General features: G+C 42.0%; 1 protein-coding gene across 1 annotated transcript in view; it reads right to left on the bottom strand.

Annotated features, from left to right (window-relative positions):
• LOC124856364 (contactin-3) overlaps positions 1-20,404 on the bottom strand; it is a 253,125-nt gene that overhangs the window by 64,459 nt on the left and 168,262 nt on the right. Inside the window, exons 12-13 of the mRNA XM_047346720.1 lie at positions 14,482-14,609; positions 13,764-13,936 (exon numbers count right to left, since the gene is read on the bottom strand). Of these exons, the coding sequence (XP_047202676.1) occupies positions 13,764-13,936; positions 14,482-14,609 (301 nt within the window). The remainder of the gene's footprint in view (positions 1-13,763; positions 13,937-14,481; positions 14,610-20,404) is intronic.

Raw genomic sequence — 20,404 nt, 5'->3', positions numbered from 1 at the left:
TCTGGACAAGAGGGTTCCCCTTCACCATGTCTTCTCGTCGAGAAAATTTGATCAATTGCATTGAGAGAGCAGCTGACCAAATCCATAACTCAGAATTTTGGAAGATATGCAAAAAGAGGCTCCAAAAAGAAAGACAAGACACAGAACTGAAGCAGGGTAGATATGGGAGGGTACGGGAGACAGAGAAATTGTCATAAAATTACCAAAATATTCTCAATTAACCAAGTTTATATGTGCAATAATATGTATTGATATAATGTTCCTGGATGTAATGATTTTTCAACAAAAAAATGAAAGAGGGTTTTTTATACAATTCAAGACTATAATGATCCAAATTAAGAAATTCATAAAAAATCCTTTGGTATGAATCAGAAAAAGGCAGACCCAAGATTCAGCCAGACACAGTACTGAAAGTTTAAAAGGTTTATTCAGCCACAGGAAAACGTCACACAGGTAACACTCCTCACAGCTTCCAGGAATCACTGAGGCAGAAAGAGAGATTAGTGACCTGTAGTCTCTCCAGATTTTGCAGGGATCAGAAAAGTCGCTAACATGCTTTTGTCTTGAGTGGAACTTGAAACCCAGAGGGGAAACCTCAGGGGGTGGCAGGCGGTGATCTCCACAGCAAAGGTAAGAAGTGACTCCAGGCTGAATAATCCGAGGGCTAGGCTGGCTCAATAATCCAAGGACAGAAACAGGGTCAACGATCGGAACAAGAGGCGTCAGGCATAAACAAGCAGAGGCATAAACCAGATGCAGGAAACAAGGTCGACAACCAAAATCTAAATAGTCCGACAGGGAGCAGGCAGAGGCATAAATCCAAAAGGCAAAGCAAGGTCAAGAACAATGATCAGACAGGAAGGAACGCTGGATATCTACTCACCTTGATGGCTTTCAAAAATCTGGCACCATCTGCTTGTCAGAGTCATTATTTATAAGGGAAGACACAGGTGCTTGGCATTCCACAGATTGCACTACACCGCAGCAGCCACCAGGTGCATCTAATCTGCTGATTGCAGCCAGGGAGACAGGGTAGAGCAGACGTGCCAGAATCATAACAGTACCCCCCCTCTAAGGTCCGGCTCCAAGTTGGGGCTCCACGAAGGGCTTGACCTGAGAAATGTGGGGTGAATCCTCATGGAGTTGGGTAATCTCAGTCGTACAGCGACAGGGTTGATGATCTTGGAGATTGGGAAAGGTCCAACAAATCGGGGTGCCAATTTCCGAGATTCTACCCTTAATGGGAGGTCCTTGGCAGAGAGCCAACCTTTCTGCCCCACCTGGTACTTAGGGGCAGGGATCCGTCTCCGGTTGGCCGTTCTTGACTGAACCAGTGACATTCTGATCATCGACCTCCTGGCCTTTCTCCATATTCTTTGGCACCTTAGGGCAGCTGCTTGGGCGGACGGAACATTAGCTTCTCTCTCCTGAACTGAAAACATGGGTGGCTGGAAACCAAACACAACATGAAAAGGGGACAAACCAGTAACACTTGATTGCATAGAGTTCATGCCGTATTCAACCCAGGGCAAATTTTGTGACCACTTGGTCGGGTCAGATTCACATAAGATACGAAGTTTGGTTTCAGCTTCTTGGTTGGCTCTCTCGGTTTGAGCATAAGACTGAGGATGAAACCCTGAGGAAAGACTAACAGAAATGCCCAACAAAGAACAAAACTCCTTCCAGAAACGTGACACAAATTGGGGTCCTCTATCGGAAACAATGTCATTTGGGAATCCATGGAGCCTGAAAACTTCTCGGGTCAATATCTCACCCATCTCCTTAGCAGATGGAAGCTTCTCCAATGGCACCAGATGAACCATCTTTGAAAATCTGTCACTTATGGTTAGTAGTACAGAGTGACCATTAGAAACCGGTAGACCTGTCACAAAATCCATCACAATATGTGACCATGGGCAAGGGGGAATTGGCCATCCCTAATGGCTTCCTGGACCTCCCTTTCCATCTCCACTCGGGACACAGACAACCTGACGGTTTCAGGAAGGATAAACTCCTCTTCACCCTCAGACTGAGATTCTTCAGGCTCTTGAATCCGGGATAGGGCGTCAGGTTTGCCATTTTTACTCCCTGGCCTGTAAGATAGGGAGAAATTAATATGACCAAAAAACAAAGCCCACCTAGCCTGTCTGGGGTTTAGCTGTTTTGCTGATTTCAGGTACTCCAAATTCTTATGGTCAGTCCACACCATAAACGGCTCCTTAGTCCCCTCCAGCCAATGTCTCCACTCTGTCAACGCCAACTTGACAGCCAATAATTCTCTGTCTCCCACGTCGTAATTCCGCTCAGCCTGTGACAGAGTCCTTGAAAAGAAGGCACATGGGTGAACACGATCATCTTCACCTCTTTGGCTTAATACAGCTCCGACCCCAGTGCTTGAGACATCCACCTCCACGATAAACTGTTTCTCTGGGTCAGGAGACCGTAACACTGGAGCTGACGTGAAGAGTTCCTTTAACCTATTGAAGGCCTTCTCTGCATCCTTATTCCACATAAATTTTACCTTGGAAGAGGTAAGAGCGTTTAGGGGAGTAGTAACCAGGCTGTAATTTCTAATAAACCTCCTATAGAAGTTAGCGAAGCCCAGAAATCTTTGAAGCTGCTTGCGATCAGTTGGAACAGGCCATTCCAATACAGCCTTAACTTTGGAGGGGTCGACAAGCACTTGATCTGGGGAAATGATGAAGCCCAAAAAGGAAGTGGTAGTTATGTGGAACTCACATTTCTCTGCCTTGACAAACAACTGGTTTTGGAGAAGACGCAGGAGAACAGCTCTGACATGTTTTCTGTGGGTTTCCAGATCTTGAGAATAAATCAGTATGTTATCAAGATAAACAAATACGAATTGACCCACCATGTCTCTTAGAATGTCATTGACCAATGACTGAAAAACTGCAGGAGCGTTAGTAAGTCCAAATGGCATGACCTTGTATTCATAATGGCCCGTAGGCGTGTTGAAAGCCGTTTTCCACTCATCTCCTTCTCTGATTCGGACCAGATGATATGCATTCCTTAGATCCAGCTTAGAAAATATCTTGGCTCCCTGGATCTGATCAAAAGTTGTGTTCATGAGTGGTAAGGGATATCTATTTTTAACTGTTATCTCATTAAGGCCTCTATAATCAATGCATGGTCTCAATGAACCATCCTTCTTCCCAACAAAAAAGAAACCAGCACCTGCAGGAGAGGAAGAGGGTTGAATGTGCCCTGCCTTTAATGCCTCATCAACATAACTCTTCATGGCCCTGTGCTTTGGACTAGACAATGGATAGGTTCTGCCTTTAGGGGGTGATGTGCCAGGAAGCAAATCAATAGCACAATCATAAGGTCTATGGGGTGGCAGAGCTGTGGCCTTGATTTGATTAAAAACCTCCTTTAAATCATGGTATTCTTGCAGTACATTGGATAAATCTGGATACGTCTCCTCAACCTCATTCTCCACACTGACCTCCGTGGCAGCAGACAAAAGACAGTCAGCAGAACATGACTCAGACCAACCCAGAACTTCTTTTTTCTTCCAGTCGATGTGAGGGTTGTGTTTCTGCAACCAGGAGGCCCCTAGGACTACAGGAAGTTCAGGTGAATTAATGATCATGAAAGTTACTTTTTCTTGATGATTACCTCCAACTGTTAAGGTAATCCCCTCTGTCCTGAGATGTGAATTGTTCATGCTGTGACCATCCAAACCTAGCACGTTTTTTGTGTCAGCTGACGGAATAAGTTTTATGCCGTTCTTATTTGCAAATGTTTCGTCCATGAATTCAGTATCTGCTCCTGAATCAATAAACACGGCCCCCTGGAGAGACAAATTAGAGGTTTGAAAATGGGCAGGAAACAAGAAGGAGGAGGCAGATAGTTGACTTCGGCTCAGTGGAGACCTCCCTTCCTCTGCTGACCCTGTCCTTTTAGTGGACACCTGAGTGCTAAATGTCCCTTCTCTCCACAATAAAAACAGAGCTTGAATCTTTGCCGACGATCTTTCTCCTCAGGGGTAATCTTGGTTCTGCCCAATTGCATGGGCTCACAATTATCATTTTCCTCAGTGAGAGGTGACCAACTCCTTCTCTCATACCGGTGTGCAGAAACCTGAGTTAATGATGAGCGACCCTTCACATGGCGCTTCTCCTTCCTTCTCTCTGCCAGCCGAATATCAATGCGAGCAGCCAAATCCTCGAGTTGTTTCAGGGAAGAAGGATAGTCACGGGTCGCTAGCTCATCCTTGATGTTTTCGTTTAATCCTTTCATGAATGCATCCATTTGTGCTGCCTCATTCCAACGGCTCTCTGCAGCCAACAAATGAAAGTCAATTATATAGGTCAAGACAGGCTGATCACCCTGTTTGAGGGACAATAATCCTCTTGCGGCCTCACGACTTGGAATGACCGGGTCAAAAACACGAATGAGTTCCTTGGAAAAAATTTCAGAAAGATTACAAGATGCAGACCTGTTATGCCATTCAGCAGTTCCCCACTGTTTTGCCTTTCCTGCCAGCAGAGATATAAAGAAACACCACTTTGGAACGTTCAGTGGGAAAGGATGACGGCTGAAGCTCAAAATGAATTTCACACTGAGTTAGGAAAGCTCGACATTGGTCTGGGTCTCCCCTGAACATCTCAGGCGGAAATAGGCTTGGCTCCCTTACCTCTGCTGTTGTCCGTGTTACTTGGGCGTGGTTTCTTTGTGACGTGGCGGCTCGGAGACAAGATTGCCAGAACGTAATATGGAAATTATTTCCTCCAAGCCGGAACCCAACCAGGAAAGGGTCTCATCAACATGGGTGCGCCACTGTTGTGCTGCGGATGGGTCCATTTTTGGCCAGATTTTTCTATTACGAATCAGAAAATGGCAGACCCAAGATTCAGCCAGACACAGTACTGAAAGTTTAAAAGGTTTATTCAGCCACAGGAAAACGTCACACAGGTAACACTCCTCACAGCTTCCAGGAATCACTGAGACAGAAAGAGGGATTAGTGACTTGTAGTCTCTCCCGATTTTGCAGGGATCAGAAAAGTCACTAACATGCTTTTGTCTTGAGTGGAACTTGAAACCCAGGGGGGAAACCTCAGTGGGCGGCGGGCGGTGATCTCCACAGCAAAGGTAAGAAGTGACTCCAGGCTGAATAATCCGAGGGCTAGGCTGGCTCAATAATCCAAGGACAGAAACAGGGTCAACGATCGGAACAAGAGGCGTCAGGCAAGAGGCAAGCAGAGACATAAACCAGATGCAGGAAACAAGGTCGACAACCAAAATCCGAATAGTCCGACAGGGAGCAGGCAGAGGCATAAATCCAAAAGGCAAAGCAAGGTCAAGAACAATGATCAGACAGGAAGGAACGCTGGATATCTACTCACACGATGGCTTTCAAAAATCTGGCACCGTCTGCTTGTCAGAGTCAGTATATATCAGGGAAGACACAGGTGCTTGGCATTCCACAGATTGCACTACACCACAGCAGCCACCGGGTGCATCTAATCTGCTGATTGCAGCCAGGGAGACTGGGTAGAGCAGACGTGCCAGAATCATAACATCCATATTTCATCATAAACAGCGTACAGATGTTGCAAATGCACCTTTTCTATTAGATATGTGTATATTGTACATTGTAAATTGTAAATTTGTATATTCTGTAATGCAGAATATTGCATTGTACATTGTATATTGTACATTGTAAATTGTAAATTTGTATATTCTGTAATGCAAAAACAGAACAAAAGAGCAAAGTGTACCGGAGTCCAATTCCTTGTTTGTATGCACGAACTTGGCAATAAAGCTGATTCTGATTCTGATTCTGATAAACAACATCACTGATCTGCCGCAGTTTGTGAGGAAGTAGCATAGGTGATCTTTAGGGACCCTGTCCACAAGTTAAAGCCACATCCTCTGGAATCAGAGTCTAAGCTCTAAACCGCTACACTACCAGACCAGTGAAGTGTGAATGGCTGCAAAGGATTGGCTTAACACTAGAAGTACCACAGTGCAGACTCTAGCCTGCAGTGAAATACCCCCTAACGTGTGATCTACCTCACTTTGTTGTGTGAAAAGATTGTTTAACGAGCTGTGTCCCTGCCAGCAACCCCCAAAACATGTAAAAATGTTGTTCATACAACACAAGCCTATATTGACCCAAATTTAAAACTATTATTTAAAAATCCATATTTCATCATAAAATTCCCAAAACATTCTCAGATGACCATGACTGTAGAAGGAACAATATGAGTCTTTATTCCACTCCCTTGATTTAGTGCTTTATCCACCAAAAAATTGGTATTCATCATTTCTAGAGTACTTGGCCATTTTTAATAAATTCCACACATAGTTTGTCAAACAATTACCAACATATTCTCAATTAACCGAGTCTATATCTGCAATAACATGTATTGTTTAGAATGCCCCTAGATATAATTGTTTTTTAACAAAAATAAACTGAAAAATGTTGTTTACACAATACAAGCCTATAATGACCCAAATTTAACTGTTCATTAAAAATCCATATTTCATCATAAAATTTCCAAAATATTCTCAGATGACCATGACTTTAGAAGGAAGAACATGAGTCTTTATTCCAGTCCCTGGATATGGATCTCTACCTGCAGTAATATGCATTGTTTAGAATTTTAGATGTAATGGTTTTTCAACCAAAAAAATGTAAATGTTGTTTACACAATACAAGCATATATGTACCCAAATATAAATATTCATTAAAAATTCAAATTTCATCATAAAATTCCCAAAATATTTTGAAATTACCCTGACTGTAGAAGAAACAATATGAGTGTTTATACAAGTGCCTGAATTGATCACCTTTTTAAGCAAGAATCATTAACATTCATTTCCACAGTACTTAGCGAAATTCAAAAATTCATACAGAATACATGGTATTTTATAAAATATCCTAAATATTCTAAGATAACCATATCTATATGTGAAATAATATACATTGTTTATCATTTCCTGCATTTTACGTTATAACAACGCCATCTAGTGGTGAAACTCTGAGATTTTTAGGGGTTTCTATGTAGCACATTTCTGCATACGATCTGTGATTTCCCCAACAAAATCTTTCAAATTCACTGAGTTCAATGGTCAAATGTGAGATACCATAAGTCACTTCTTAATCATATTAAAAGTTTGTCCTCAGGACAAGGTCTTGAGCATATGTACCAAGTTGCGTGTCAATCTATCAATCTGTTTTGCAGATATAAGCTTTTGGTGCCTATAGCGCCCCCTATGATTGAATGTATATCAAACTAAATGTATAGGCACAATACCTAATTCTCTATCAGGATCTCTAATCTTGTTTGGAAATCATGAAATATGGTAGAGATATAGTCAATTAACTTTTGTGCTAGCTCGCGATTAAAGTTTGTCTGCACATAGCTTTAACAACATTCGAACATTTGAGAATGATTTTATACATTTTTGTCCTGCTAAATCTGTAGATGGTATTTACAGAGTTTCACCTTGATTGAGCTTAAGAATTAATTATCAAAAACAGATTTTGGCATTGTCGCAGCGTAGCAAAAATCTAGTTAGGCGGAAGTGGGCGTGGTCAATTACAAAGTGAAGCAGAATCATCCAAGGAACAAGGACATATAAAGCTTTGAAGCTTTGAAGCCCCATTTTAGATATGATTAATCTATCTTTAGTTAATGGATATGTACCACAGGCTTTCAAGTTAGCTGTAATTAAGCCTTTACTTAAGAAACCTTCGCTTGATCGAGATGACTTGAAAAATTACAGACCTATATCCAATCTTCCAGTCTTATATAAAAGTTTTGAGAAAATAGTTGCTAATCAAATGTGTGAGCATTTACACAGCAATGACCTGTTTGAAGAGTTTCAGTCAGGTTTCAGAGCTCATCATAGCATTGAAACAGCTCTGCTGAAAGTCACTAATGATATTCTTATGGCCTCAGATAATGGACTTGTGTCTGTTCTGGTTCTGTTAGATCTCAGTGCTGCATTTGATACAGTCGACCATAATATTCTCTTAAAAAGGCTGGAATATGCTGTAGGGATCAGGAGAACAGGGATAGGATGGTTTAAATCTTATCTCTCTGACAGATTCCAGTTTGTTCATGTAAATAATAAATCATCTTTAAACTCCAGGGTTAATTGTGGAGTACCACAGGGTTCAATACTTGGGCCAATTCTCTTTACTATATATATGCTTCCAATAGGTCAAATTATCAGGCAGCATGGGATAAATTTTCACTGTTACGTTGATGATACTCAGCTTTACTTATCCATAAATCCTGATGTGCCTAACCAGTTAGATAGACTACAAGCATGTCTTGAAGATATAAAAACTTGGATGACTTTAAATTTTTTGCTCCTAAATTCAGACAAGACAGAAGTTGTCGTCTTTGGACTGGAGTCTTTAAAATAGAAACTGCTTAGTCAATCACTTAACCTGGATGGCACTAAATTGACCTCCGGTAAAAACCTTGGTGTTATTTTTGACCAGGACATGTCATTTAAATCCTATATTAAACAGGTTTCTAAGATTTCCTTCTTTCACCTCCGGAACATTAACAAAATTAGAAATATCCTGTTCAGGAGTGACGCTGAAAAACTAGTCCATGCGTTTGTTACTTCAAGGCTGGACTATTGTAATTCTTTACTATCAGGATGTCCACAAAATGCAGTTAAAAGCCTTCAGCTGATTCAGAATGCTGCAGCAAGAGTTCTGATGAAAAATAAAAAGAGAGATCATATTTATCCTATTTTAGCTTCCCTTCATTGGCTCCCTGTTAAATTTGGAATATAATTTAAAATTCTCCTCCTCACATATAAAGCCCTTAATGATCTAGCTCCATCATACATCAGATATCTGATGGTTCCCTATGTTCCTAACAGGGCACTTCGTTCTCAGACTGCAGGTTTACTAGTGGTTCCTAGAGTCTCTAGAAGTAGAATGGGAGGCAGATCCTTTGGTTATCAGGCTCCTCTCCTGTGGAACCAGCTCCCAGCTTTAGTCCGTGAGGCAGACACCCTGTCTACTTTTAAGGCTAGGCTTAAAACTGTCCTTTTTGATAAAGCTTAAAGTTAGAGTGGCTTAGTTTATCAGGGAGGGAGCCTTCCTCCCTCCCTGTTGGTTGGAGTAAGGGGGAGTCAGGTTTAGCCTAAACCGACTCAGTTATGGTTGAGGTGCAAACACACCCTCCATTTCTGCTACCTGTATGACCCCTTCTCTTTTCCAATGGTTATAAACAGTCTGACAGAGAGAGGTATCCCAATCCTTGTGGTTTTTAGTATAACAATGACCATCAGTGGGACCCTTTGTGGGGTTCCTTGAGACGACATTGTTGTAAATAAGCGCTGTTTAACTAAATAATTTGAACTGAAACTATCTGTGTAGTTATGCTGCTATAGGCTTAGGTTGCTGGAGGACATAACAACCACTTTCACCCTCTTCGCTACATTCTCACACTACTCTCCAATTTTGCATTATTTACTGTTATTTCAGCTTTTAACCTTGTTCTCTCTATTCTCTTCCTAGAAGCTACACATGGCCTGGCTCTGTGTCTACCTGTGACACCTTTCTGGAGAGGGGAATTGTCTGAGCTTCTGCTGGCAACAGCTCAATGCTCACCCTCTACCGATGATCCACATAGCCCTGTCTTTTAGTGTTTAACCATTCTCTCTCCTAGACATGGCTACTGGTTGAGCTTCTACTGTGACTAACTCTATGTGCTCTCTTTCATACTCTAACCTTGAAACTGGCTCAAAGTTTATCTGTTCTTTCTTTCTAGGTGAATTGACTAAAGGAGCTACATCCATTAACATTTACTTTTCCTTCCCATAGAAAGTACTCCTGGATCAGTGCTTCTGTGTTCTTTTTATGTCTCTGCTCTGTTCTCTCAAACCCTCAGTCGGTCGTGGCAGATGGCCGCTCACACTGAGCCTGGTTCTGCTGGAGGTTTCTTCCTGTTAAAAGGGAGTTTTTCCTCTCCACTGTCGCTACATGCATGCTCAGTATGAGGGATTGTTGCAAAGTCAACGCCAGTGACTGTCCACTGTCTCTACATGCTCATCCAGGAGGAGGGAATGCTGCAAGTCACTGACTGGATGCAGTCTGCTGGGTTTCATTCGATAGAAAAACGTTTTATCCAATTTGAATAAAAAGCTAACTCCGACTGCACTGTCCAATGGTTAGGATTAATTGGAATGCATGTACCTGACTGTTGTGAAGTGCCTTGAGACAACATGTGTTGTGAATTGGCGCTATATAAATAAAACTGAATTGAATTGAATTGAAGTGTAGGACTTACGGTTTTTAAGTTTTAAGGCCAAATGCGATGTCATACGTAATAGCACCCCTAGTTTTCAGGGGGTCTGAATTTTTTCCTTTATTTAATTTTTTTCTTTAACCGTGTCTAGTCCTGTAAATGTCGCGTTAAAGCTCTTCTTGATATTTACAAAAAAAACTTTATTAGAAACTGGTTTTGGATTATCTTAAATTGTTAGACGAAGACAAAAATGAAAAGGAAAAAAATAAGAAGCACGAAAGAGAGAGAGGTGGGGCAAAAAGGAAAAGAGGAGAGAAGGAGAAAATAATGGAGGAAAGAAAGAAGGATTAAGAGACTAGAGCTTGCTTCTACACCTGCAGAAACTTTCATATTAACAGCTTATGGTACTTATGAATGCAAGATGTAATTAGTGGTAAATGTGGCTCAAAATAGAACATTTGTGTATCTGTTATCACCTGAATCCAAACACCTGTTGGTATGAGTGTGAGTGCGCTTGTGTTTCCCAATAAAAAATATGCAATAGCAAGTGTGAGGAGCCACAGACCTGCCCCCCAGGACCCGGGACAGATACGGAGGAGATCCAAGCCACAGACATCCAAAGGCCCCCCAGAGCCCACAAACCCTGCCAGGAGCCATCTACACCCGAGCAAATCCAGCCATAGACCTAGAGACCCGAGACCCCGGGACATATCACTCCCCAAGCAGAGGCCCAACAGAGCCCAGGGATCCAGGCCCCGGGGCCTAAACTGATCCAGGAGAGGGAGCAGTCCAAGACCCAACCTGACACAAAAAAACAGGCACACAGTCACAATCACACATTCCCACCCTCATGCGTACACATAGAAACACCCACACACCCAACATAAAGATAAACAACAATGGACATCGTACACTCACTCACACTCCCCAGGGGGGTTGAATTTTTGTTTCTGAGTAGCGGTTGCGAGGCTGCTGTGTCAGTTTTTTCCCAGCATTTCTGGTTCTTGTGCCCAACGACTTTTAGCGGAGAATAATAATAATGATGATAATAATGAAAAAAACTAAGCGAAAACAATAGGGTTCCCTACTCCGCTTGGAGCAGGCGAACAGCGATGCCTTGAATGGCCTTCGGTTGTTCCCACGGGCTTGGAACCCTAATTTTATTTTTTATCAAGATACAAAAAGGCTGAATGCAAAGAGACAATATGAGCATCGGAAAACTGTTTACAATAAACTGATTACAATATTACAATTACAAACACAGTCAAACATTAGCTTTCAATTTGACAAGTGGAGCTGTGATTGGCCTTGTGACAAGTGATGTCCATAATTACTTGCTCCTTTTTTCTGAAGGCTGATTCCTTCCTCTTCCTCTACCTCTCTCCAGAGCACTGGGTGCCTCATGGGAGCAAGAGGTATCTTCTTTCTCCTCATCTTCATCAACACTGCACACAGAAAACGTTACAGTGTGATAGAGGTGTCCAGAACACGCATAATATAATGATGATGCGTAACACAGTGAAATTCTTTTAATTGTATATTTTCCTTAGTTTTCTCTAACTCAAAAACAAGTAATATTTCATAAACACATACATACATGTCATGGGAAGGATCGATCCCATCAATAAAATCAGCTTCATCTCCACTGTCAGCTGAATCCAGACCAGATGAGTGTACAGAATCCCCGCCTTCATACGGCGTTGTAATAAGCTCCAAAGATTCGAGCGATATAAAATACCGTTTGGCGCATCTTGATCTTTGCATCTCCATAAAGGTGCGTGCGGGTGTGTAGGTGTATACTGAGTGTCTGGTATGTGTCTTTGTAAAAGAGCAATACATACTAAAAGACAAGATGAGACGAAAGCAGAAGTGCAAGTGAAGTGTACCGCAGAAAAACTCCAATTCCAGGGAAAAAAGACTCATGAAATAACATCACTTCCTGTTGTTGCGGGCACTGGCGTGCAAGAAAACCACGTGATAGTTCATCCTTCACTGTCATCATGCATATTCCGATGTAGGACGCACACAGCAGTCTGAATTATGATGTTTTTTTTTTGCATTTCTACTGGATTTGTGCAAAAGTTTCTGGAAAACAAAAACTGTGCTCTGGGACACATTGTGAGAGAATATGTAAGTTTAACTCTCCGTTTTCATTTGCAAAAAAAATTTTGCTCAATCCTATTTGGTTGCAAGTCTACAGGCATTTAAAAATAGATATGCTAATGGGAGTGCCTTTGCCAGTCATAAAGGGTTAAAACATGTCTCTCTCTCATCGTAATGGGCAATGTGAGATACATAAGCAAAAAACAATGTAGGAGAATGGAGTGCTGAAACATGGGGAACCTAAGAGACAGTGTTACATCTCTCAATTGGGTCAAAGCTGCAATGTGATATTCCAAACTCCAACAGATCTGTGTTAGAATTTACACAACATTAGAGACTGCTGGCTGAGAAGCAGATGTATGCAGTTCTTCTTCTTCTAAACGACTGCATCATGGAATAGGAGATCCTATTGTACCCTCCATAGATCTCCATAACCTCAATTTAGATTTTTTTATTTATCAATTTTATTCATTTATTTTTCTTAATAGATAACTTTCTAATTACATAGTCTTTGGGGGTTCCATATAGTTATGTTCAGTTAATTGATTGATAATTCAAGTTTGATGTAAAAACAACATCGCCATGTATAAAGGGAATTTATACATAATACATGTTTAGCGAAAATAATAAAATTGTAATACAACCATAACTTCACCCTAGCTCATTTAGATTTATTTGTTGTTTAAAATTACATCTGAGATATTTACTTGCACAGAGGGAACACCATGTATGTCTCCCAAAACCACCACCGTAAATCTTTGCCAAACTTCCCAAATTTTCCACCAGTCCTCTGTCCTCTGACCTTTGTTTATGGTAGAACTTGGACGTGTTTTTGCAGCAGAGTACCGCAATTTACCAGGGAATCTGTTGTAAATCCCAGAGCTAAAGGATAGAGCAATGACATGTGTCATCTAGCTGCAAAGTGGCCTATCAATGTCAGTGGGTATGTGTTTTTATGTGTCTGAATGTCCTAGTTAAAGTGCAGACTTAAATCAAATTAAGATCCTGTGCCAGACTTGAAAATTGATGTTCAGAGACCCTCTCAATCCATCTGGCAGAGCTTGAGCTATTTTGCAAAAACCAACGAGCAAAAATGTGAGTCTTTACATGTGCAAAATTAATAGATATACTCAAAAGACTTACACAAAAAATGAGGGGAAAGATGGTTCAAAAAAGTACTGACGTTCAATACAATTTTTGTATTTTATTTTAAAACAATGTATCATTTCCCTTCAGCTATACAATTATCAACTTCTTTGTGTTGGTTTATCACAAAAACTACTAATTTACAAATGAAATACATAAAGCTTATAATTGCAACCTGGCAAAATGGAGAAATAGTTCAAGGGGCATGAAAACCTTTGAAAGGGACTGTACATTTACCAAACATCACCACAGACATGTACGTACCCCACCAATCATCTCAAAGTGCTCCTGCCTGCTGAAGTCAATGGCTTTGCCGTTGAAAAACCACTTGAAGACGGGGCTCAAGGACGAGTCACTGGACACCTCACAGGGTAGGACAAGGCTTTGTCCCACACTGGCATCTGAGCTTAAAGGTGGAACGATGATCCTGGTGGGCTCTGCAGCAGAACGGGAGATATAAGAAGATTATTTGGTGCCATGCGTCAGAACGTATCCCTGTAAAATCTGGCCGAATGAACAAGGTAATAAAGCTTAATTTGGCCCGAATAGAGAGACAGATTGTGGTCCATCAGTGTAATTAAGTGACCTTAAATAACTTCACTTAGGGAAGCAAATGCCTCCTATAACTCAGCAATGAATAATTAAACACACTGCAATTACAACGTCAACTACAAAAAAAATGAAAAGACTCCCACTTTATAATGATCCTTTTTTAAATCCTAACTCTAACAATGCGATGGGAGCTCTTTTTGAATGAATAAAAATATTCTTCAATCACAGCTGCAACGATGGTTTGTCCCACTCCGCTACATGAGCAATAACTCAGAGCTGACAAAACCATGGATGACTTATACGCCTGTCACAAGCTTGCGGGAACATAAAGCGGCTTTATATTTCATTATCAGAGTCATGCTTGAGGTGTTTTTTTTTCCTGCTAACAAAATTTAAACAGGAGAAACTTGTGGCAAACAAATGAAAATACCTTTCACTACCAGCGATCCTGTGCTGCTGGAAGCACCAAAATGATTTCTGGCCACACACGTGTAACTGCCCTCCTCAGATTTGGAGATGTTGGTGAGGCGAAGAGTGCCATCCTCCAGGATCATCTGTCTGAAGGGAGCAGGAAAACATAAGAAAATATAATGAAGACTTTTCTTCATTAAAGTCACTATATAAATCATATGAACAAATTCCTGGTTTTTTGACATATACATTTTTGACATTTTCATCTATTTATTTTTGAATATGATGCAGAAAACGTTATCTAAGCTGAGGCATAACAGATTTGCGGTAGGGTCAGTGTGGTATTGATAGTACAACAGATTAAGTGCACATATTAATTGGACACACAACAGCGCAATAGTTTTGAGGCAGTGAGGTGTGAAACCAGAGAGGCAGCCTAAACACTCGGGAACATTCAGAGATAAGATGGCTTCTGGGACACAATACTATTACCTCCCAATACTATTACTGCAAATGTTAGGATTTTATCTAAATAAATATACAGTTGCAAATTCAATTAACGTGAAAGAAATACTAATTTATACTAATTTATGACCTTGCTTGTATAGCGGTTTGGAAGTGTTTTAATAGCTCTGGAACGTTTTCATGTTTTCTCACGTTACAACTAGAAACTTCAATGCATTCTATTGGGATTTAATATCACAGACCAACACAAAGTAGTGCATAATTGTGGAAAAATCTAACGAAAATCCAAAACGTGTATCGTGTATTTGTACTAAGTGTCACTGAATCATTACACTCTGTAACTACATTTTGCTAGAATTACAGCTGCAAGTATGTCTCTATCAACCTTGTACATCTACACACTGAAATCTGTCTTTGCAAAATAGCTTAAGCTCAGTCAGATGGAATGGAGGGTGTGAACATCAATATTCAAGTCTTGGCATTTACTCATAACTGCATTTAGGTCTGGACTTTGACTAGACCATTTTAACAGGTGAATATGTTTTGATCTAAAGCAATCCATTGTAGATCTGGCAGTATGACCATGATGCTGACACTACAATATTATACAGATAATGCATTGCTAATTTGCTAATTTTTCATGCAGGCCAGAAATATTCATTTTAGTCTCATCTGACCAGACCACCTTCTTTCATTTGTTTGTGTTATCCCTTAATGACTCAAGGTATACTGCAACCTTGTACTTTCTTTCAACAATGGCTTTCTTCTTATCACTCTTCCATAAAGGCTGGATTTGTGGAGTAATAGCTCTTTTACTCCCTTAGCTGTGGATCTCTGCAGCGCCTGAAGAGTTATCATGAGTAAGATGTGCTTCATGGTCTTCATGATTCTGGCTGTTTTCTAGTGTTTTGTAACAAACCTCTAAAAGCCTTCACAGAAGAACTCAGTTTTTACAGAAACTTTTTTATTTTACTGATAGACTAGTGGCTAATTAGGTGACCTCTGAAAGCCAGTGGTTGTACTGGATTTTATTTAGGGGCATCATAAAATCATTAGTTGCTACTTAATGTTGGTCTGTCTAAACTGTCACAAAGAAAAATCTCGAAGTTCATTCTTGTAGTGTCATAGAATGTGAAAAGGGATGTGAATACTTCTGCAAAACACTATATAGTGACAGCGTTTAATTACTGTCACTGTCCATTGATTGAGACAAAGGTTCAGCAACAATTTGTACACTGATATCTTTGTTTTAGTTCACTTTTAGGTAAAACAGAAAGCGATAAGGTACCTTAGCAACATAGCAAGGCAACAACTGACCCTGGTATTTACTTTAAGATGAACAGCCCTAACCAGCTTTCAGCAACACGGTAGGTAACACTTTGACGGCTCTCCTGCTTTTTGCACTCGTTTTATTTAATGGTGACAGTCTACCCTTAGTTTTAGTGCCTTGTGTTTACAAACCTGAGAACCACCGAACACCAAAAGCCAATTACAATGGCAGGAATGTGTATAAGCTAGGCTTTGACTAATGCTGTGAAAAACGTATTTGCCCCCTTACAGATTCCTGTTTGTTGCTTTTTTGTTACACCTAACTGTTTAATATCAAAACTTGAGCAAATGAGAGATGCAGATTTTTAAATGAAGATTTTAGTCATTAAAAAGGGATAGCTATCTGGAAAGTAATTGCTCACTAAATCTAGTAACTGGCTTTGCCAACAACCAGCAGTCATTCTTTTACATCAGTGGATCCCATTTGATCTTTTATTAGCCTAAAATGGTCATTTGGGCTCCAAACAGCCAAGTCAGAAAACTTGTAAACATGCATATTTAGGCAGGTTATAATTTTCTAAACAGAACTGAATTGTGACGAACATCTGATTCAGAAATCAAATGATTTCATACTAGCTCCCAGGAATAAATATGTATTAACTTGGGCCAAACTTAGAAGCAAAGAGCATGTCTGACACATGGTGCTTTGTGCTGATTTATTGACAAAAATATCAAACTCTGAGGGATGGAAGTGCACTGAGAACATGGCCCGAAGGGAAATGAGGTGCGGAACAAACAGAAACGTATACAACTATATGTGTTGAAGACGAATCAATCTAGTAAAACTGCATTTTATGCTTTGGGTTAAAAAACTGTCCTCTACTATTGAAAGGAGGCAATAATCCCAATATTTGCTGATGAACCTTCAAGGGGTACCTAACTTTAAAAGGGATCAACTTTGGCTGTTTCAAAGGGATACATCTGCAGGCCGTAGGTTTCAAAATTTCTACCAGTTCAAGACAAACCTGCCAAAGGTCTATCTAAGCTTGCAAGAGAAAGCCCTAATCTATTACCCATACACCTTTACAATGTCAATATGCAGGATTTACCCATGCTTCTTAAAGGGACAATTGTGAAGCCAGGGTGTGTAGAATGGTTATAAGCAGGTAATATGATATGTGCAGTAGATAACTATCATGGCATTACTTCCATCAGAAACACTCATCAGATTATTTTTATCATTGTGTGTTTAACCTAAAGGTCCCGCACATCCTGTTATGATTTGGGGTCGTTTGGTTTTTGGTTTTTCTTATGTTTTTCACAGTTAAGGTTTTGACTCGTTCTTTTGTTATTATTCTTCTTAGATTTTGAATCATGCTTCTGTTATTTTCCTGGTCATGCTTTAGTTTTTTCATCTTGTTCATGTTCTGTCAATTAAGTTTATTCGGTTCACCTGTCCAAGTTAATCTGTCTCCTTGCTCCACCTGGTTTTCACTCCATATATACACTCCTGTTCAGTTGTTCATCGCGGAAACATTTCTCATGCTCATGTCTTGTTTTCATGCTCAAGTCTTGTTTTTTGATCATGCCTGCCCGTTTGTTTTGTTCCTGCCTCCTGTAGTGAGTGAGTTTTTTGTTATTAAATCTTTGGCACTTACCGTCATGCTGCCTTCTGGTCTGCATTCGGGGGTCCTATATCTCACAAACCGTAACAGAATGTTTCCGCCAACCACGGACCCCGCGGACACGCTGAAGGCAGAAGCCTTGGATCGCTGGGTTGAACGGCAGAAGGAGGAGGCGATGAGGAATCTGCCGACCGACCTGGAGGTTCTACCCTCTCCACTACTGCCACAGCACTGTCTCCCAGGCTCGATGCGGCAAGTAAGCCTGCATCTTCGTCTGCCACAGCACTGTCTGCCAGGCTCGCTGCAGCTCCGCCCATGCCGTCTTCGCTCGCTCCAGCTCGGTGTTCTGAGGCAATACCTGATGAGCTGGAGCAGCGGTTAAGGTTTTTTGCTCGCCATATAAAGAGCTTAAGGAAGACCAGCCTCATGTATTCCTATCCGGAGCTGATGGAGAGAATCAGGCAGGTGGAGAGGGACTATGAGACTGCATTAAGGCTTGTTCACTGCTGCCCACCTTTGCACATGTCAAGTCTCCAGAGTGCTGCTGCTGCAGAGCAGCCCACGCCGGGACTCCAGGGAGCTGCCCACGCCAGGACTCCAAGGAGCTGTTGCTAGTGCTGCTGCAGAGCAGCCCACGTCAGGTCTCCAGAGCGCTGCTGCAGCCCAAGTCAGGTCTCGAGAGCGTTGCTGCAGAGCAGCCTCACTCCAGGCCAGACACACCACAGCCTGACATGACGCCTGACCCTAAGTCAGCCTCTGCTCACGTCACTGAGGGTCCGGCCGACGCCTCAGCTCCTGCTCACGTCACTGAGGGTCTCGGCGACGCCTCAGCTCCTGCTCACGTCACTGAGGGTCCGGCTGACGCCTCAGCTCCTGCTCACGTCACTGAGGGTCCGGCCGACGCCTCAGCTCCTGCTCACACCACAGAGGGTCTCGGTGACGCCTCAGCCTCTGCTCACGCCACTGAGGGTCTCGGCGACGCCTCAACCTCTGCTCATGCCAAAGAGGGTCTCGGCGACAACTCAGCCTCTGCTTACGCCACTGAGGGTCTCGGCGACGTCTCAGCTTCAGCCTCTGAGGGTTCGTCAGGCTCTGCTTCTGCCTCTGAGGGTTCGCCAGGCTCCACGCCTCTGGGGTTCCACAGTGTTTTTGGGGGGCCTCTACTCTCCTCTGTCGGCCTCCTGACCTACCTGCAGGTTCCCGTCGCAGGCCGCCACGGCTTCGCCACCGACCACCCGGAACTTTGTGGTGCAGGTCTGGTCGCCCGCCGGAACTCTGTGCCTGCTGGGGACGGCCACCTGGTCGCCCGCCTGAACTCTGTGCCTGCTGGGGACGACCCCCTGGTCGCCCGCTCTGAATTCTGTTTTTGAATTCTGTTTTTGTTCTGGTGATTTGGGCTGCCATGGTTTTATGTTTTTTGGATACAATCCGGGTTAGCACCCGAACATCCCTTTCAGACAGCTTCTTCTTGCGTCCCAGTTAATCCTGTTGGATATGGTTCGTCCTTCTTGGTGATATGCTGACATTACCCTGGATACTGTGGCTCTTGATACATCACAAAGACTTGCTGTCTTGGTCACAGATGCGCCAGCAAGACGTGCACCAACAATTTTTCCTCTTTTGAACTCTGGTATGTCACCCATAATGTTGTGTGCATTTCAATATTTTGAGCAAAACTGTGCTCTTACCCTGCTAATTGAACCTTCACACTCTGCTCTTACTGGTGCAATGTGCAATCAATGAAGACTGGCTACCAGGCTGGGCCAATTTAGCCATGAAATCTACCACACTAAAATGACAGGTGTTTCGGTTTCATTGTCCAACCCCTGTATGTTAGAGGCCTTAACTGAAACTAAGCATAGAAACTGAGATCAACTTCACATTTGTTTTGCATCGTTTTTAATGTCAGATGCCTGGCAGTGTCTACTGCAGATCTGTTCTTCTGAAGATGGTATAGCTTGTCCTGATGTGCTTAATTCCACCTTCAGACAGAATATCTGCACAGTCAGAGGATGCATACTACGGGCCATTGTCAGTAGTAATGGTGCAGGGGTTTCCTACTTGGGCAACAAAAGAAGTTAAAAATGTGATCACAGTTGCAGTTGTGGTGTTTGATGTGAATGCAACTTCAGGCCACGTACTAAAATAGTCAACAAGGGTGATGGTAAACCTGCAGTTGTAGGTTCCACATTCAAATGGACCAACAACGTCGACATCAACAGGTTCTAATGGGGCATGTGAAACAGCAGCTGTTTTATCACATGCCTTGTCTGGTTGGGTATGCCGACAGAATTCTGTGGACAACTCATCCATGTGTGGCCACCAGTACAGTTCTCTAAGGCATTGTTTGGTGGGAATCATGCCGTGTTGTCCTTCGTGGGCCAACTGTACACCTTTTCTTAGCAGAGATTTAGGCACTATGAGCAGAGTTCCTCTAAATATCAGAGGCAATTCTGCTGCTAATTCATGGCACACCAGGAAGTAATGTTTGACTTCATCCGGCAGGGACTGATTTACTTTTGACATCCTGCAAGAATGGTTAGTCTTAGTTTATTAACTCAGGACACTCTGAGAGGAGGAGAA

Source organism: Girardinichthys multiradiatus, chromosome 20 (genome assembly GCF_021462225.1).
Source record: "Girardinichthys multiradiatus isolate DD_20200921_A chromosome 20, DD_fGirMul_XY1, whole genome shotgun sequence".
Taxonomy (NCBI): Eukaryota; Metazoa; Chordata; class Actinopteri; order Cyprinodontiformes; family Goodeidae; genus Girardinichthys; species Girardinichthys multiradiatus.
Note: the sequence above shows the minus strand (reverse complement) of the source record. Positions and strands in the feature narration are given on the sequence as shown.